At 44.5% G+C, this 21530-nt stretch overlaps 1 protein-coding gene across 4 annotated transcripts in view; it reads left to right on the plus strand.

The window, feature by feature from the left end:
- The window catches only part of kank4 (KN motif and ankyrin repeat domains 4), a 160162-nt gene that overhangs the window by 133283 nt on the left and 5349 nt on the right, over positions 1-21530 (plus strand). For all 4 annotated transcript variants that reach the window (XM_045687830.2, XM_045687829.2, XM_045687831.2 and 1 more), the window contains 3 exons: positions 1361-1580; positions 3202-3344; positions 20723-20923. In XM_045687830.2, the coding sequence (XP_045543786.2) occupies positions 1361-1580; positions 3202-3344; positions 20723-20923 (564 nt within the window). The remainder of the gene's footprint in view (positions 1-1360; positions 1581-3201; positions 3345-20722; positions 20924-21530) is intronic.

Below are 21530 nucleotides of genomic sequence, written 5' to 3' on the forward strand. Positions count from 1 at the left end.
CCCTCCATCTGTCTCCCAGCTCACTATGAACCCTCCATCTGTCTCCCAGCTCCACTATTCACCCTCCATCTGTCTCCCAGCTCCACTATGTCCCTCCATCTGTCTCCCAGCTCCACTATGTCCCTCCATCTGTCTCCCAGCTCCACTATGTCCCTCCATCTGTCTCCCAGCTCCACTATGTCCCTCCATCTGTCTCCCAGCTCCACTATGTCCCTCCATCTGTCTCCCAGCTCCACTATGAACCCTCCATCTGTCTCCCAGCTCCACTATGTCCCTCCATCTGTCTCCCAGCTCCACTATGTCCCTCCATCTGTCTCCCAGCTCCACTATGTCCCTCCATCTGTCTCCCAGCTCCACTATGAACCCTCCATCTGTCTCCCAGCTCCACTATGAACCCTCCATCTGTCTCCCAGCTCCACTATGAACCCTCCATCTGTCTCCCAGCTCACTATGAACCCTCCATCTGTCTCCCAGCTCCACTATGTACTCTCCATCTGTCTCCCAGCTCCACTATGAACCCTCCATCTGTCTCCCAGCTCCACTATGAACCCTCCATCTGTCTCCCAGCTCCACTATGAACCTTCCATCTGTCTCCCAGCTCACTAAGAACCCTCCATCTGTCTCCCAGCTCCACTATGTACCCTCCATCTGTCTCCCAGCTACACTATGAACCCTCCATCTAATTTCTGTCCCTTTCAATAAAACTGAACAAATACCTAAAAACAAATTGAAAAAGTACAATCGCTAACAAACTCTAACCCTAACCCTAGTTTTCTGTCAACATCATGGTTCAACCCTAACCCTAACTCTAGCTTTTTGTCCACATCCTGGTTCAACTCTAACCCTAGCGTTAACCCTTAACCTTAGCTTTGTGTCCATATCCTAGTTCAACCATAACCCTAGCTTTATGTCCACATCCTGGTTCAACCCTACCCCTAGCTTTATGTCCACATCCTGGTTCAACCCTAACCCCAGCTTTATGTCCACATCCTGGTTCAACTCTAGCCTCCGCCCTCAACCTTCAACCTAACCCTAGCTTTATGTCCACATCCTGGTTCAACCCTAGCCTCCGCCCTCAACCTTCAACCTAACCCTAGCTTTATGTCCACATCCTGGTTCAACCCTAGCCTCCGCCCTCAACCTTCAACCTAACCCTAGCTTTATGTCCACATCCTGGTTCAACCCTAGCCTCCGCCCTCAACCTTCAACCTAACCCTAGCTTTATGTCCACATCCTGGTTCAACCCTAACTCTTGTTTTCCCCTTTTTATAGACTCTTGTGATGGTGTTGTACCAGGAGTGGTTCCGTGTGTCTCAATGTTTGTTGTCTCTAATAGTGTGTGTTCTTTCCCTGTCTTCAGAGACACATCCTGACCGTGTTGTACCAGGAGTGGTTCCGTTTGTCCAGTCAGAAGGACTCGCTGGCCGACACCGTCACCCTCTACCTGAGAGAGGTGGGCATCGCCACGCCAACCCTCCTGCGTTACATCGTAAACCTGGCCGATGGTAACGGCAACACAGCGCTCCACTACAGCGTGTCCCACTCCAACTTCCCTGTGGTCAAACTGCTGCTGGACACTGGTATGGGATATTCATCCACCTCTCTACAACACACTGGTATGAGATATTCATCCACCTCTCTACAACACACTGGTATGGGATATTCATCCACCTCTCTACAACACACTGGTATGGGATATTCATCCACCTCTCTACAACACACTGGTATGGGATATTCATCCACCTCTCTACAACACACTGGTATGGGATATTCATCCACCTCTCTACAACACACTGGTATGGGATGTTTATACACCTCTCTACAACACACTGGTATGGGATGTTTATACACCTCTCTACAACACACTGGTATGGGATATTCATCCACCCCTCTACAACACACTGGTATGGGATGTTTATACACCTCTCTACAACACACTGGTATGGGATATTCATCCACCTCTCTACAACACACTGGTATGAGATATTCATCCACCTCTCTACAACACACTGGTATGGGATATTCATCCACCTCTCTACAACACACTGGTATGGGATATTCATCCACCTCTCTACAACACACTGGTATGGGATATTCATCCACCTCTCTACAACACACTGGTATGGGATATTCATCCACCTCTCTACAACACACTGGTATGGGATGTTTATACACCTCTCTACAACACACTGGTATGGGATGTTTATACACCTCTCTACAACACACTGGTATGGGATATTCATCCACCCCTCTACAACACACTGGTATGGGATGTTTATACACCTCTCTACAACACACTGGTATGGGATATTCATCCACCTCTCTACAACACACTGGTATGGATGTTTATACACCTCTCTTCAACACACTGGTATGGGGTATTCATCCACCTCTCTACAACACACTGGTATGGGATATTCATCCACCTCTCTACAACACACTGGTATGGGATGTTTATACACCTCTCTACAACACACTGGTATGGGGTATTCATCCACCTCTCTACAACACACTGGTATGGGATATTCATCCACCTCTCTACAACACACTGGTATGGGATGTTTATACTTCTCTCTACAACACACTGGTATGGGGTATTCATCCACCTCTCTACAACACACTGTTATGGGATGTTTATTCACCTCTCTACAACCCTCTCACTCTCCACTATCTCACACCCCCTTTTTATCAGTCCCTACTCCCTACCTTAACCCTTTTTTTACTGAAACGATATTTATGGCTTTCTCACGTTTGTTCTGAAACCAATAGAGTGAACAAGACTTGGAGTGTGTCAATGCAAGATTTGTCTCTGATCTAATGCAGTGGTGGAAAAAGGACCATTTTCCTGTCCTGCTAAGCATTCAAAATGTACTGAGTACATTTTCTTTAGGAATGTAGTGGAGTTAAAGTAAAATATAAATTGTAAAGTAAAGTGCAGGTACCCCCCCCCCCAAAAAAAATACCTAAGTAGTACTTTAAAGTAATTTTACTTAAGTACTTTACACCACTGACCCAATGCCATATATGGTCTATGGATGTGTTTGTGCATGACGTGTGTGTGTGTGTGTGTGTGTGTGTGTGTGTGTGTGTGTGTGTGTGTGTGTGTGTGTGTGTGTGTGTGTGTGTGTGTGTGTGTGTGTGTGTGTGTGTGGTGTGTGTGTGTGTGTGTGTGTGTGTGTGTGTGTGTGTGTGTGTGTGTAGGTCTGTGTGAGGTGGACACCCAGAACAAGGCAGGCTACACAGCGGTGATGCTGGCCTCTCTGACAGCTGCTGATGGATCAGACGACATGGAGGTGGCTCTACAGCTACTGAGACAGGGAGATGTTAACGCCCGAGCCAGCCAGGTACACACAACATGTCCCCCCCCCCCCCCCCCCCCCCCCCCCCCCCCCCCCCCCCCCACACACACACACACACACACACACACACACACACACCCACACCCCCACCACCCCACCTCACACACACACACGCACACCTGTACACACGTACTCCATCTCATTGTACACTCACAAACACATACTAACACTGAAACACTACTCATTGTATATTCCCTCTGGTATGCAGTCACAGACTGTATATTCCCTCTGGCATGCAGTCACAGACTGTATATTCACTCTGGCATGCAGTCACAGATTCTAGCATGCAGTCACAGACTGTGTAGCATGCAGTCACAGACTGTATATTCACACTAGCATGCAGTCACAGACTCTAGCATACAGTCACAAACTGTATATTCACTCTAGCATGCAGTCACAGACTGTATACTGACTGTAGCATGCAGTCACAGACTGTATATTCACTCTAGCATGCAGTCACAGACTGTATATTCCCTCTGGTATGCAGTCTCAGACTGTATATTCCCTCTGGTATGCAGTCACAGACTGTATATTCACTCTGGTATGCAGTCACAGACTGTATATTCCCTCTAGCATGCAGTCATAGACTGTATATTCACTCTAGCATGCACTCTCAGACTGTATATTCACTCTAGCATGCAGTCACAGACTGTATATTCCCTCTGGTATGCAGTCACAGACTGTATATTCCCTCTGGTATGAAGTCACAGACTGTATATTCACTCTAGCATGCAGTGACAGACTGTATATTCACTCTGGCATGCAGTCACAGACTGTATATTCACTCTGGCATGCAGTCACAGACTCTAGCATGCAGTCACAGACTGTGTAGCATGCAGTCACAGACTGTATATTCACTCTAGCATGCAGTCACAGACTCTAGCATACAGTCACAAACTGTATATTCAATCTAGCATGCAGTCACAGACTGTATATTGACTGTAGCATGCAGTCACAGACTGTATATTCACTCTAGCATGCAGTCACAGACTGTATATTCCCTCTAGCATGCAGTCACAGACTGTATATTCCCTCTGATATGCAGTCACAGACTGTATATTCCCTCTAGCATGCAGTCACAGACTGTAAATTCCCTCTAGCATGCAGTCACAGAGCGTATGTTCACTCTAGCATGCAGTCACAGACTGTATATTCCCTCTGGTATGCAGTCTCAGACTGTATATTCCCTCTGGTATGCAGTCACAGACTGTATATTCACTCTGGTATGCAGTCACAGACTGTATATTCCCTCTAGCATGCAGTCATAGACTGTATATTCACTCTAGCATGCACTCTCAGACTGTATATTCACTCTAGCATGCAGTCACAGACTGTATATTCCCTCTGGTATGCAGTCACAGACTGTATATTCCCTCTGGTATGAAGTCACAGACTGTATATTCACTCTAGCATGCAGTGACAATCTGTATATTCCCTCTGGTATGCAGTCACAGACTCTAGCATGCAGTCACAGACTGTATATTCACTCTAGCATGCAGTCACAGACTGTATATTCACTCTAGCATGCAGTCACAGACTGTATATTCCCTCTAGCATGCAGTCACAGACTGTATATTCCCTCTGATATGCAGTCACAGACTGTATATTCCCTCTAGCATGCAGTCACAGACTGTAAATTCCATCTACCATGCAGTCACAGACCGTATGTTCACTCTAGCATGCAGTCACAGACTGTATATTCCCTCTGGTATGCAGTCTCAGACTGTATATTCCCTCTGGTATGCAGTCACATACTGTATATTCACTCTGGTATGCAGTCACAGACTGTATATTCCCTCTAGCATGCAGTCATAGACTGTATATTCACTCTAGCATGCACTCTCAGACTGTATATTCACTCTAGCATGCAGTCACAGACTGTATATTCCCTCTGGTATGAAGTCACAGACTGTATATTCACTCTAGCATGCAGTGACAGACTGTATATTCCCTCTGGTATGCAGTCACAGACTCTAGCATGCAGTCACAGACTGTATATTCACTCTAGCATGCAGTCACAGACTGTATATTCCCTCTAGCATGCAGTCACAGACTGTATATTCCCTCTGGTATGCAGTCACAGACTGTATATTCACAATAGAATGCAGTCACAGACTGTATATTCACTCTAGCATGCAGTCACAGACTGTATATTCCCTCTAGCATGCAGTCACAGACTGTATATTCCCTCTGGTATGCAGTCACAGACTGTATATTCCCTCTAGCATGCAGTCACAGACTGTATATTCACTCTAGCATGCAGTCACAGATTGTATATTCCCTCTAGCATGCAGTCACAGACTGTATATTCCCTCTGGTATGCAGTCACAGACTGTATATTCCCTCTAGCATGCAGTCACAGACTGTATATTCCCTCTAGCATACAGTCACAGACTTTATATTCCCTCTGGAATACAGTCACAGACTGTATATTCCCTCCGGTATGCAGTCACAGACTGTATATTCACTCTACCATGCAGTCACAGACTGTATATTCCCTCTAGCATGCAGTCACAGACTGTATATTCACTCTAGCATGCAGTCACAGACTGTATATTCACTCTAGCATGCAGTCACAGACTGTATATTCACTCCAGCATGCAGTCACAGACTGTATATTCCCTCTTGCATTCAGTCACAGACTGTATATTCACTCTAGCATGCAATCACAGACTCTAGCATGCCGTCACAGACTGTATATTCACTCTAGCATGCAGTCACAGACTCTAGCATGCAGTCACAGACTGTATATTCACTCTAGCTTGGTGTCAAAGACTGTATATTCCCTCTGGTATGCAGTCACAGACTGTATATTCCCTCTAGCATGCAGTCACAGACTGTATATTCACTCTAGCATGCAGTCTCAGACTGTATATTCACTCTAGCATGCAGTCACAGACTGTATATTCACTCTAGCGTGCAGTCACAGACTGTATATTCCCTCTAGCATGCAGTCACAGACTGTATATTCCCTCTAGCATACAGTCACAGACTTTATATTCCCTCTGGAATGCAGTCACAGACTGTATATTCCCTCTGGTATGCAGTTTACAGACTGTATATTCACTCTAGCATGCAGTCAAAGACTCTAGCATGCAGTCACAGACTGTATATTCACTCTAGCATGCAACCACAGACTCTAGCATGCAGTCACAGACTGTATATTCACTCTAGCATGCAGTCACAGACTGTATATTCACTCAAGCATGCAGTCACATACTCTAGCATGCAGTCACAGACAATATATTCACTTTAGCTTGCAGTCACAGACTGTATATTCCCTCTGGAATACAGTCACAGACTGTGTATTCCCTCTGGTATGCAGTCACAGACTGTATATTCACTCTACCATGTAGTCACAGACTGTATATTCCCTCTAGCATGCAGTCACAGACTGTATATTCACTCTAGCATGCAGTCACAGACTGTATATTCACTCTAGCATGAAGTCACAGACTGTATATTCACTCCAGCATGCAGTCACAGACTGTATATTCCCTCTTGCATTCAGTCACAGACTGTATATTCACTCTAGCATGCAGTCACAGACTCTAGCATGCAGTCACAGACTGTATATTCACTATAGCATGCAGTCACAGACTCTAGCATGCAGTCACAGACTGTATATTCACTCTAGCTTGCAGTCACAGACTGTATATTCCCTCTGGTATGCAGTCACAGACTGTATATTCCCTCTAGCATGCAGTCACAGACTGTATATTCACTCTAGCATGCAGTCTCAGACTCTATATTCACTCTAGCATGCAGTCACAGACTGTATATTCACTCTAGCGTGCAGTCACAGACTGTATATTCACTCTAGCGTGCAGTCACAGACTGTATATTCACTCTAGCATGCAGTCACAGTCTGTATATTCCCTCTGGTATGCAGTCACAGACTGTATATTCCCTCTGGTATGCAGTAACAGACTGTATATTCACTCTGGTATGCAGTCACAGACTGTATATTCCCTCTGGTATGCAGTCACAGACTGTATATTCCCTCTGTTATGCAGTCACAGATTGTATATTCCCTCTGGTATGCAGTCACAGACTGTATATTCCCTCTGGTATGCAGTCACAGACTGTATATACACTCTAGCATGCAGTCACAGACTGTATATTCACTCTAGCATACAGTCACAGACTGTATATTCCCTCTAGCATGCAGTCACAGACTGTATATTCCCTCTAGCATGCAGTCACAGACTGTATATTCCCTCTAGCATACAGTCACAGACTTTATATCCCCTCTGGTATGCAGTCACAGACCGTATGTTCACTCTAGCATGGAGTCACAAACTGTATATTCACTCTAGCATGCAGTCACAGACTCTAGCATGTAGTCACAGACTGTATATTCCCTCCAGCATGCAGTCACAGACTCTAGCATGCAGTCACAGACTGTATATTCACTCTAGCATGCAGTCAGAGACCCTATATTCCCTCTAGCATGCAGTAACAGACTGTATATTCACTCTAGGATGCAGTCACAGACTGTATATTCCCTCTAGCATGCAGTCACAGACTGTATATTCACTCTAGCATGCAGTCACAGACTGTATATTCACTCTAGCATGCAGTGAGAGACTGTATATTCACTCTAACATGCAGTCACAGACTGTATATTCACTCTAGCATGCAGTCACAGACTGTATATACACTCTAGCATGCAACCACAGACTCTAGCATGCAGTCACAGACTGTATATTCCCTCTAGCATGCAGTCACAGACTGTATATTCCTTCTGGTATGCAGTCACAGACTGTATATTCCCTCTAGCATGCAGTCACAGACTGTATATTCACTCTAGCAAGCAGTCACAGACTGTATATTCACTCTAGCATGCAGTCACAGACTGTATATAACCTCTGGTATGAAGTCACAGACTGTATATTCCCTCTAGCATGCAGTCACAGACTGTATATTCAATCTAGTATGCAGTCACAGACTGTATATTCCCTCTAGCATGCAGTCACAGACTGTATATTCACTCTAACATGCAGTCACAGACTGTATATTCCCTCTAGCATGCAGTCACAGACTGTATATTCACTCTAGCATGCAGTCACAGACTGTATATTCACACTAGCATGCATCCACAGACTGTATATTCACTCTAGCATGCCGTCACAGACTCTAGCATGCAGTCACAGACTTTATATTCACTCTAGCATGCAGTCACAGGCTGTATATTCACTCTAGCATGCAGTCACAGACTCTAGCATGCAGTAACAGACTGTATATTCACTCTAGCATGCAGTCACAGACTGTATATTCACTCTGGCATGCAGTCACAGACTGTATATTCACTCTAGCATGCAGTCACAGACTCTAGCATGCAGTCACAGACTGTATATTCACTCTAACATGCAGTCACAGACTCTAGCATGTAGTCACAGACTGTATATTCCCTCCAGCATGCAGTCACAGACTCTAGCATGCAGTCACAGACTGTATATTCACTCTAGCATGCAGTCACAGACCGTATATTCCCTCTAGCATGTAGTAACAGACTGTATATTCACTCTAGCATGCAGTCACAGACTGTATATTCACTCTAGCATGCAGTCACAGACTGTATATTCCCTCTGGTATGCAGTCACAGACTGTATATTCCCTCTAGCATGCAGTCACAGACTGTATATTCCCTCTAGCATGCAGTCACAGACTGTATATTCACTCTAGCATGCAGTCACAGACTGTATATTCACTCTAGCATGCAGTCACAGGTTGTATATTCACTCTAGCATGCAGTCACAGACTCTAGCATGCAGTAACAGACTGTATATTCACTCTAGCATGCAGTCACAGACTGTATATTCACTCTAGCATGCAGTCACAGACTGTATATTCACTCTAGCATGCAGTCACAGACTCTAGCATGTAGTCACAGACTGTATATTCCCTCCAGCATGCAGTCACAGACTCTAGCATGCAGTCACAGACTGTATATTCACTCTAGCATTCAGTCACAGACCCTATATTCCCTCTAGCATGCAGTAACAGACTGTATATTCCCTCTAGCATGCAGTCACAGACTGTATATTCCCTCTAGCATGCAGTCACAGACTGTATATTCCCTCTAGCATGCAGTCACAGACTGTATATTCACTCTAGCAAGCAGTCACAGACTGTATATTCACTCTAGCATGCAGTCACAGACTGTATATTCCCTCTGGTATGCAGTCACAGACTGTATATTCCCTCTAGCATGCAGTCACAGACTGTATTTTCACTCTAGCATGCAGTCACAGACTCTATATTCACTCTAGCATGCAGTCACAGACTGTATATTCACTCTAGCATGCAGTCTCAGACTGTATATTCCCTCTAGCATGCAGTCACAGACTGTATATTCACTCTAGCATGCCGTCACAGACTCTAGCATGCAGTCACAGACTTTATATTCACTCTAGCATGCAGTCACAGGCTGTATATTCACTCTAGCATGCAGTCAGAGACTCTAGCATGCAGTAACAGACTGTATATTCACTCTAGCATGCAGTCACAGACTGTATATTCACTCTAGCATGCAGTCACAGACTGTATATTCACTCTAGCATGCAGTCACAGACTCTAGCATGTAGTCACAGACTGTATATTCCCTCCAGCATGCAGTCACAGACTCTAGCATGCAGTCACAGACTGTATATTCACTCTAGCATTCAGTCACAGACCCTATCTTCCCTCTAGCATGCAGTAACAGACTGTATATTCCCTCTAGCATGCAGTCACAGACTGTATATTCCCTCTAGCATGCAGTCACAGACTGTATATTCCCTCTAGCATGCAGTCACAGACTGTATATTCACTCTAGCAAGCAGTCACAGACTGTATATTCACTCTAGCATGCAGTCACAGACTGTATATTCCCTCTGGTATGCAGTCACAGACTGTATATTCCCTCTAGCATGCAGTCACAGACTGTATATTCACTCTAGCATGCAGTCACAGACTCTATATTCCCTCTAGCATGCAGTCACAGACTGTATATTCACTCTAGCATGCAGTCTCAGACTGTATATTCCCTCTAGCATGCAGTCACAGACTGTGTATTCACTCTAGCATGCCGTCACAGACTCTAGCATGCAGTCACAGACTTTATATTCACTCTAGCATGCAGTCACAGGCTGTATATTCACTCTAGCATGCAGTCAGAGACTCTAGCATGCAGTAACAGACTGTATATTCACTCTAGCATGCAGTCACAGACTGTATATTCACTCTAGCATGCAGTCACAGACTGTATATTCACTCTAGCATGCAGTCACAGACTCTAGCATGCAGTCACAGACTGTATATTCACTCTAGGATGCAGTCACAGACTCTAGCATGTAGTCACAGACTGTATGTTCCCTCCAGCATGCAGTCACAGACTCTAGCATGCAGTCACAGACTGTATATTCACTCTAGCATGTAGTCACAGACTGTATATTCCCTCCAGCATGCAGTCAGATACTATAGCATGCAGTCACAGACTGTATATTCACTCTAGCATGCAGTCAGAGACCCTATATTCCCTCTAGCATGCAGTCACAGACTGTATATTCAATCTAGCATGCAGTCACAGACTGTATATTCCCTCTAGCATGCAGTCACAGACTGTATATTGACTCTAGCATGCAGTCACAGACTGTATATTCACTCTTGCAAGCAGTCACAGACTGTATATTCACTCTAGCATGCAGTCACAGACTGTATATTCCCTCTGGTATGCAGTCACAGGCTGATTATTCCCTCTAGCATGCAGTCACAGACTGTATATTCACTCTAGGATGCAGTCACAGACTGTATATTCCCTCTAGCATGCAGTCACAGACTGTATATTCACTCTAGCATGCAGTCACAGACTCTAGCATGCAGTCACAGACTGTATATACACTCTAGCATACAACCACAGACTCTAGCATGCAGTCACAGACTGTATATTCACTCTAGCATGCAGTCACAGACTGTATATTCACTCTAGCATGCAGTCACAGACTGTATATTCCCTCTAGCATGCAGTCACAGACTGTATATTCCCTCTGGTATGCAGTCACAGACTGTATATTCACTCTAGCATGCAGTCACAGACTAGCATGTAGTCACAGACTGTATATTCCCTCCATCATGCAGTCACAGACTCTAGCATGCAGTCACAGACTGTATATTCACTCTAGCATTCAGTCACAGACCCTATATTCCCTCTAGCATGCAGTAACAGACTGTATATTCCCTCTAGCATGCAGTCACAGACTCTAGCATGCAGTCACAGACTGTATATACACTCTAGCATGCAACCACAGACTCTAGCATGCAGTCACAGACTGTATATTCACTCTAGCATGCAGTCACAGACTGTATATTCACTCTAGCATGCAGTCACAGACTGTATATTCCCTCTAGCATGCAGTCACAGACTGTATATTCCCTCTGGTATGCAGTCACAGACTGTATATTCCCTCTAGCATGCAGTCACAGACTGTATATTCACTCTAGCAAGCAGTCACAGACTGTATATTCACTCTAGTATGCAGTCACAGACTGTATATAACCTCTGGTATGCAGTCACATACTGTATATTCCCTCTAGCATGCAGTCACAGACTGTATATTCACTCTAGCATGCAGTCACAGACTGTATATTCCCTCTAGCATGCAGTCACAGACTGTATATTCACTCTAACATGCAGTCACAGACTGTATATTCCCTTTAGCATGCAGTCACAGACTGTATATTCACTCTGGCATGCAGTCACAGACTGTATATTCACTCTAGCATGCATCCACAGACTGTATATTCACTCTAGCATGCCGTCACAGACTCTAGCATGCAGTCACAGACTTTATATTCACTCTAGCATGCAGTCACAGGCTGTATATTCACTCTAGCATGCAGTCACAGACTCTAGCATGCAGTAACAGACTGTATATTCACTCTAGCATGCAGTCACAGACTGTATATTCACTCTGGCATGCAGTCACAGACTGTATATTCACTCTAGCATGCAGTCACAGACTCTAGCATGCAGTCACAGACTGTATATTCACTCTAGCATGCAGTCACAGACTCTAGCATGTAGTCACAGACTGTACATTCCCTCCAGCATGCAGTCACAGACTCTAGCATGCAGTCACAGACTGTATATTCACTCTAGCATGCAGTCACAGACCGTATATTCCCTCTAGCATGCAGTCACAGACTGTATATTCACTCTAGCATGCAGTCACAGACTGTATATTCACTCTAGCATGCAGTCACAGACTGTATATTCCATCTGGTATGCAGTCACAGACTGTATATTCCCTCTAGCATGCAGTCACAGACTGTATATTCACTCTAGCATGCAGTCACAGACTGTATATTCACTCTAGCATGCAGTCACAGGTTGTATATTCACTCTAGCATGCAGTCACAGACTCTAGCATGCAGTAACAGACTGTATATTCACTCTAGCATGCAGTCACAGACTGTATATTCACTCTAGCATGCAGTCACAGAGTGTATATTCACTCTAGCATGCCGTCACAGACTCTAGCATGCAGTCACAGACTTTATATTCACTCTAGCATGCAGTCACAGGCTGTATATTCACTCTAGCATGCAGTCAGAGACTCTAGCATGCAGTAACAGACTGTATATTCACTCTAGCATGCAGTCACAGACTGTATATTCACTCTAGCATGCAGTCACAGACTGTATATTCACTCTAGCATGCAGTCACAGACTCTAGCATGCAGTCACAGACTGTATATTCACTCTAGCATGCAGTCACAGACTCTAGCATGTAGTCACAGACTGTATATTCCCTCCAGCATGCAGTCACAGACTCTAGCATGCAGTCACAGACTGTATATTCACTCTAGCATGCAGTCACACTGTATATTCACTCTAGCATGCAGTCACAGACTGCATATTCCCTCTGGTATGTAGTCACAGACTGTATATTCACTCTAACATGCAGTCACAGACTGTATATTCACTCTGGTATGCAGTCACAGACTGTATATTCACTCTGGTATGCAGTAACAGACTGTATATTCCCTCTGGTATGCAGTCACAGACTGTATATTCACTCTAGCATGCAGTCACAGACTGTATATTCCCTCTAGCATGCAGTCACAGACTGTATATTCACTCTTGCATGCAGTCACAGACTGTATATTCACTCTAGCATGCAGTCACAGACTCTAGCATGTAGTCACAGACTGTATATTCCCTCCAGCATGCAGTCACAGACTATAGCATGCAATCACAGACTGTATATTCACTCTAGCATGCAGTCACAGACCCTATATTCCCTCTAGCATGCAGTCACAGACTGTATATTCACTCTAGCATGCAGTCACAGACTGTATATTCACTCTAGCATGCAGTCACAGACTGTATATTCCCTCTAGCATGCAGTCACAGACTGTATATTCCCTCTAGCATGCAGTCACAGACTGTATATTCCCTCTAGCATGCAGTCACAGACTGTATATTCACTCTAGCAAGCAGTCACAGACTGTATATTCACTCTAGCATGCAGTCACAGACTGTATATTCCCTCTGGTATGCAGTCACAGACTGTTTATTCCCTCTAGCATGCAGTCACAGACTGTATATTCACTCTAGCATGCAGTCACAGACTGTATATTCACTCTAGCATGCAGTCACAGACTGTATATTCACTCTAGCATGCAGTCACAGACTGTATATTCACTCTAGCATGCCGTCACAGACTCTAGCATGCAGTCACAGACTTTATATTCACTCTAGCATGCAGTCACAGGCTGTATATTCACTCTAGCATGCAGTCAGAGACTCTAGCATGCAGTAACAGACTGTATATTCACTCTAGCATGCAGTCACAGACTGTATATTCACTCTAGCATGCAGTCACAGACTGTATATTCACTCTAGCATGCAGTCACAGACTCTAGCATGGAGTCACAGACTGTATATTCACTCTAGCATGCAGTCACAGACTCTAGCATGTAGTCACAGACTGTATATTCCCTCCATCATACAGTCACAGACTCTAGCATGCAGTCACAGACTGTATATTCACTCTAGCATGAAGTCACAGACCGTATATTCCCTCTAGCATGCAGTCACAGACTGTATATTCACTCTAGCATGCAGTCACAGACTGTATATTCACTCTAGCATGCAGTCACAGACTGTATATTCCCTCTAGCATGCAGTCACAGACTGTATATTCCCTCTAGCATGCAGTCACAGACTGTATATTCCCTCTAGCATGCAGTCACAGACTGTATATTCACTCTAGCAAGCAGTCACAGACTGTATATTCACTCTAGCATGCAGTCACAGACTGTATATTCCCTCTGGTATGCAGTCACAGACTGTTTATTCCCTCTAGCATGCAGTCACAGACTGTATATTCACTCTAGCATGCAGTCACAGACTGTATATTCACTCTAGCATGCAGTCACAGACTGTATATTCACTCTAGCATGCAGTCACAGACTGTATATTCACTCTAGCATGCCGTCACAGACTCTAGCATGCAGTCACAGACTTTATATTCACTCTAGCATGCAGTCACAGGCTGTATATTCACTCTAGCATGCAGTCAGAGACTCTAGCATGCAGTAACAGACTGTATATTCACTCTAGCATGCAGTCACAGACTGTATATTCACTCTAGCATGCAGTCACAGACTGTATATTCACTCTAGCATGCAGTCACAGACTCTAGCATGGAGTCACAGACTGTATATTCACTCTAGCATGCAGTCACAGACTCTAGCATGTAGTCACAGACTGTATATTCCCTCCATCATACAGTCACAGACTCTAGCATGCAGTCACAGACTGTATATTCACTCTAGCATGAAGTCACAGACCGTATATTCCCTCTAGCATGCAGTCACAGACTGTATATTCACTCTAGCATGCAGTCACAGACTGTATATTCACTCTAGCATGCAGTCACAGACTGTATATTCCCTCTAGCATGCAGTCACAGACTGTATATTCCCTCTAGCATGCAGTCACAGACTGTATATTCACTCTAGCAAGCAGTCACAGACTGTATATTCACTCTAGCATGCAGTCACAGACTGTATATTCCCTCTGGTATGCAGTCACAGACTGTATATTCACTCTAGCATGCAGTCACAGACTGTATATTCCCTCTAGCATGCAGTCACAGACTGTATATTCACTCTAGCATGCAGTCACAGACTGTATATTCACTCTAGCATGCAGTCACAGACTCTAGCATGTAGTCACAGACTGTATATTCCCTCCAGCATGCAGTCACAGACTATAGCATGCAGTCACAGACTGTATATTCACTCTAGCATGCAGTCACAGACCCTATATTCCCTCTAGCATGCAGTCACAGACTGTATATTCACTCTATCATGCAGTCACAGACTGTATATTCACTCTAGCATGCAGTCACAGACTGTATATTCCCTCTAGCATGCAGTCACAGACTGTATATTCCCTCTAGCATGCAGTCACAGACTGTATATTCCCTCTAGCATGCAGTCACAGACTGTATATTCACTCTAGCAAGCAGTCACAGACTGTATATTCACTCTAGCATGCAGTCACAGACTCTATATTCCCTCTAGCATGCAGTCACAGACTGTATATTCACTCTAGCATGCAGTCACAGACTGTATATTCACTCTAGCATGCAGTCACAGACTCTAGCATGCAGTCACAGACTGTATATTCACTCAAGCATGCAGTCACAGACTCTAGCATGTAGTCACAGACTGTATATTCCCTCCATCATGCAGTCACAGACTCTAGCATGCAGTCACAGACTGTATATTCACTCTAGCATGAAGTCACAGACCGTATATTCCCTCTAGCATGCAGTCACAGACTGTATATTCACTCTAGCATGCAGTCACACACTGTATATTCACTCTAGCATGCAGTCACAGACTGTATATTCCCTCTAGCATGCAGTCACAGACTGTATATTCCCTCTAGCATGCAGTCACAGACTGTATATTCCCTCTAGCATGCAGTCACAGACTGTATATTCACTCTAGCAAGCAGTCACAGACTGTATATTCACTCTAGCATGCAGTCACAGACTGTATATTCCCTCTGGTATGCAGTCACAGACTGTATATTCCCTCTAGCATGCAGTCACAGACTGTATATTCACTCTAGCATGCAGTCACAGACTCTATATTCCCTCTAGCATGCAGTCACAGACTGTATATTCACTCTAGCATGCAGTCACAGACTGTATATTCACTCTAGCATGCAGTCACAGACTGTTTATTCACTCTAGCATGCCGTCACAGACTCTAGCATGCAGTCACAGACTTTATATTCACTCTAGCATGCAGTCACAGGCTGTATATTCACTCTAGCATGCAGTCAGAGACTCTAGCATGCAGTAACAGACTGTATATTCACTCTAGCATGCAGTCACAGACTGTATATTCACTCTAGCATGCAGTCACAGACTGTATATTCTCTCTGGTATGTAGTCACAGACTGTATATTCACTCTAACATGCAGTCACAGACTGTATATTCAATCTGGTATGCAGTCACAGACTGTATATTCACTCTGGTATGCAGTCACAGACTGTATATTCCCTCTGGTATGCAGTCACAGACTGTATATTCACTCTAGCATGCAGTCACAGACTGTATATTCCCTCTAGCATGCAGTCACAGACTGTATATTCACTCTAGCATGCAGTCACAGACTGTATATTCCCTCTAGCATGCAGTCACAGACTGTATATTCCCTCAGGTATGCAGTCACAGACTGTATATTCCCTCTAGCATGCAGTCACAGACTGTATATTCCCTCTAGCATGCAGTCACAGACTCTAGCATGCAGTCACAGGCTGTATATTCCCTCTAGCATGCAGTCACAGACTGTATATTCCCTCTGGTATGCAGTCACAGACTGTATATTCCCTCTAGCATGCAGTCACAGACTGTATATTCACTCTGGTATGCAGTCACAGACTGTATATTCCCTCTGGTGTGCAGTCACAGACTGTATTTTCCCTCTGGTATGCAGTCACAGACTGTATATTCACTCTAGCATGCAGTCACAGACTGTATATTCCCTCTGGTGTGCAGTCACAGACTGTATATTCCCTCTGGTATGCATTCACAGACTGTATATTCCCTCTGGTGTGCCGTCACAGACTGTATATTCCCTCTGGTGTGCAGTCACAGACTGTATATTCCCTCTGGTGTGCAGTCACAGACTGTATATTCCCTCTGGTATGCAGTCACAGACTGTATATTCCCTCTGGTATGCAGTCACAGACTGTATATTCCCTCTGGTATGCAGTCACAGACTGTATATTCCCTCTGGTATGAAGTAACAGACTGTATATTCCCTCTAGCGTGCAGTCACAGACCGTATATCCACCGTATATCACTAAGGCTTTCCTGAGAAAATTGGAACCATCCCGGTAATATCCCAGTATTCCAATTCAAGCTGGAAATGCTATTTAAAAGCGTAATGCTAGCGGAATAAATCTGATCTGATTCTATCACTGTAAATGGAGAAATATGGACTGGAATATAATGGATTCTTATAGTATTGTTCACAATTGAATCAACTCAAAGTTCTGTCAATGTCACCACACAATTTGTTTATGTAGCCTAGTTCAAATGTAGGTCAAAAACATTATGAGGTTATTAGCCTACCGCCTAGTGAAAATTACATTTGTTTTTCCTTACCTTTAATTCAAAGATGTCAGCCAGCTTGTTTGTCCATTTCTCTCCCCTTGCACCTGGCTTTTAGGGGGATTTTGGAAGGTTTTGGCTGTTTTTAGTTTATGATAACATGATCAGTGTGATGACTTTGTCACAGGGAACGAATCTGATTCTCCTCTAAACAAACAAGCAAATAGGCCTAGTATTGGAGCTTCAGCACCATGGATAGCTTCAGCGCCATGGATAGCTTCAGCGCCATGGATAGCTTCAGCACCATGGATAGCTTCAGCACCATGGATAGATTTAGCGCCATGGATAGCTTCAGCACCATGATTAGCTTCAGCACCTTGGATAGCTTCAGCACCATGATTAGCTTCAGCATCATGGATAGCTTCAGCACCATGATTATCTTCAGTGCCATGGATAGCTTCAGCGCCAAGGATAGCTTCAGCACCATGAATAGCTTCAGCACCATGGATAGCTTCAGCACCATGATTAGCTTCAGCACCATGGATAGCTTCAGCGTCATGATTATCTTCAGTGCCATGGATAGCTTCAGCACCATGATTATCTTCAGCGCCATGGATAGCTTCAGCACCATGATTAGCTTCAGCACCATGGATAGCTTCAGCACCATGGATAGATTTAGCAGCCTGGATAGCTTCAGCACCATGGATAGCTTCAGCACCCTGGATAGCTTCAGCACAATGGATAGATTTAGCACCCTGGATAGCTTCAGCATCATGATTAGCTTCAGCACCATGCATAGATTTAGCACCCTGGATAGCTTCAGCATCATGATTATCTTCAGCACCATGGATAGATTTAGCACCCTGGATAGCTTCAGCATCATGATTAGCTTCAGCACCATGGATAGATTTAGCACCCTGGATAGCTTCAGCACCATGGATAGATTTAGCACCCTGGATAGCTTCAGCATCATGATTAGCTTCAGCACCATGGATAGATTTAGCACCATGGATAGCTTCAGCACCATGGATAGATTTAGCACCCTGGATAGCTTCAGCACCATGGAGTTATCCCTGAGAATATAAGTCAGGCGTCTGCATTAGCTTTTGTTACTGTAACATCATGGAACAATGTTGCAAATGTCTATTTCCTCAGGTGCGCTTGTGGACACATTGCATTACCAGTCATTTTGTTCAAATTGAGTAGCTGCAGTTTATTTTTAGTTTATATATTTTGAGTTTCTGCCAGTGCTACAAAGAGAGTTTGGAGATTTGTGAATGTGAGATGGAGATTGCCTTCAGTAACTGTCGAGAGGTTGTGTGTAGCCTACACACGATAGTCAGCAATACAATTTATAGAAGTCATGTAAGTAAGTGATGTTTTCTATTGGGGAATTTACATTGACTAGGCTAAATATGGTAGGCTGCTAGCATTGTGAATACTAGTTTAATGTAGACTATGAATTAAGACAGTGAGTTGATATGTCTGGTTCATGCATGCAACTGTTCGCACTTCCATATTTTGTGTTTTTGTATTACTGCTGCATACATTTTTTATATTTTATTGGTCTACGGAAAACGGGAAGGAGCTTGGTCAGGAAGTCCCGGGATACCGGTGAACGGTATTAAACCCTACATTACACACACCCATTGTATAGACATACACTCAGTCATTTTCAGACAATCACACACCTGCACACACCTATAGGCAATACTCACTGACTCACCTAGTCACTCAGGACCACTGTACTTGCCTGTACTTGACCCACTACAAATATACAGTGTATTCGGGAAGGATTTTGACCCCTTGACTTTTTCCACATTTTGTTACGTTACAGCCTTATTCTAAAATGGATTAAAAAAAATGTTTTTTCATCATCAATCTACACACAATACCCAATAATAGCAAAGCAAAAAATGTTTTTAGAAATGTTAGCAAATTTATAAAAAATAAATAAACAGAAATATCACAATTACATAAGTATTCAGACTCTTTACTCAGTACTTTGTTGAAGCACCTTTGGCAGTGATTACAGCCTCGAGTCTTCTTGGGTATGACACTACAAGCTTGGCACACCTGTATTTGGGGATGTACTCCTATTCTTCTCTGCAGATCCTTTCAAGCTCTGTCAGGTTGGATGGGGAGTGTCGCTACACAGCTATTTTCAGGTCTCTCCAGAGATGTTTGATCGGGTTCAAGTCCGGGCTCTTCCTGTTGGAAGGTGAACCTTCGCCCCAGTCTGAGGTCCTGAGCGCTCTGGAGCAGGTTTTCATCAAGGATGTCTCTGTACTTTGCCCTGTTCATCTTTCCCTCGATCCTAACTAGTCTCCTAGTCCCTGCCGCTGAAAAACATCCCCACAGCATGATGCTGCCACCACCATGCTTCACCGTAGGGATGGTGCCTTGTTTCTCATGGTCTGAGTCCTTTAGATGCCTTTTGGCAAACTTCAAGCGGGCTATCATGTGCCTTTTACTGAGGAGTGGCTTCCGTCTAGCCAATCTACCAAAAAGGCCTGATTGGTGGAGTGCTGCAGAGATGGTTGTCTTTCTGGAAGGTTCTCCCATCTCCACAGAGGATCTCTGGAGCTCTGTCAGAGTGACTATCAGTTATTGGTCACCTCCCTGACCAAGGCCCTTCTCCCTGAATACTTCCGAAGGCACTGCGTCCTGTAGTTTGCCCTTCTCACATTTCATTCCTCTCCTCTTTTCTCTTCCTCTCTCTCTCCTGTTTTCTAGGCAGGGCAGACGGCGCTCATGCTGGCCGTCAGCCATGGTCGCACAGCCATGGTGCGGTTGCTGCTGAGCTGCCAGGCTGATCTCAACATTCAGGACAAAGACGGTTCGACCGCACTCATATGTGCGTGTGAGCACGGTCACGTGGAGATCGCTCGGATACTACTTGAGTCTGACCACTGTGACACCAGCCTCACAGACAAGGTAGGTACACACACATGCATATCACACACACGCATAACACACACAAGCATGCACACACACACTTGGACACTCACACACACATGCACAGACATACACTTTGGACTTCCCAAAACATTGAATGTCAAAACAACCCAACAGTGCCACCATCTGGCTAAACAGTGAAGTGCATCATTTTCTCATGTTCATTGATTGACATGATGAATAAGCCTACAGGCTCTCAGAGGATGTCACATCCCCTAGCCGCAAAGCGTCTGGGAGTTGACCAGAAACACACTGTCCTATTTTTCCTCCACAGAGTGATAGCAGAATGGCAGACAGATAAGGCAGGAATTAGCTGCTAGGTTAATAGCTGTTTTGTGGAGCTGTCTGTCTGGGTTTGACACAGTAATGAATCCCTCTTAGAAGGTATTATACTGTACTGGATGTGTAGAGGTGTCTGTGTGTGAATGGCTCGGAGTGGGGCTATGGCTAGAATCAGACCTTCTTTAAGGCCTCCAGGGTAGTCAGACAGGGGGCTAAAGTAGACCCTGGAAACCCAGACAGAGATGTGTGGGCTGTGCTGTGGCTGTGGCTGAGACAGACAGGTTAAATAATTAACTTCTAATCC

This window comes from Salmo salar, chromosome 10 (assembly GCF_965601325.2).
Source record: "Salmo salar chromosome 10, fSalSal1, whole genome shotgun sequence".
NCBI lineage: Eukaryota > Metazoa > Chordata > Actinopteri > Salmoniformes > Salmonidae > Salmo > Salmo salar.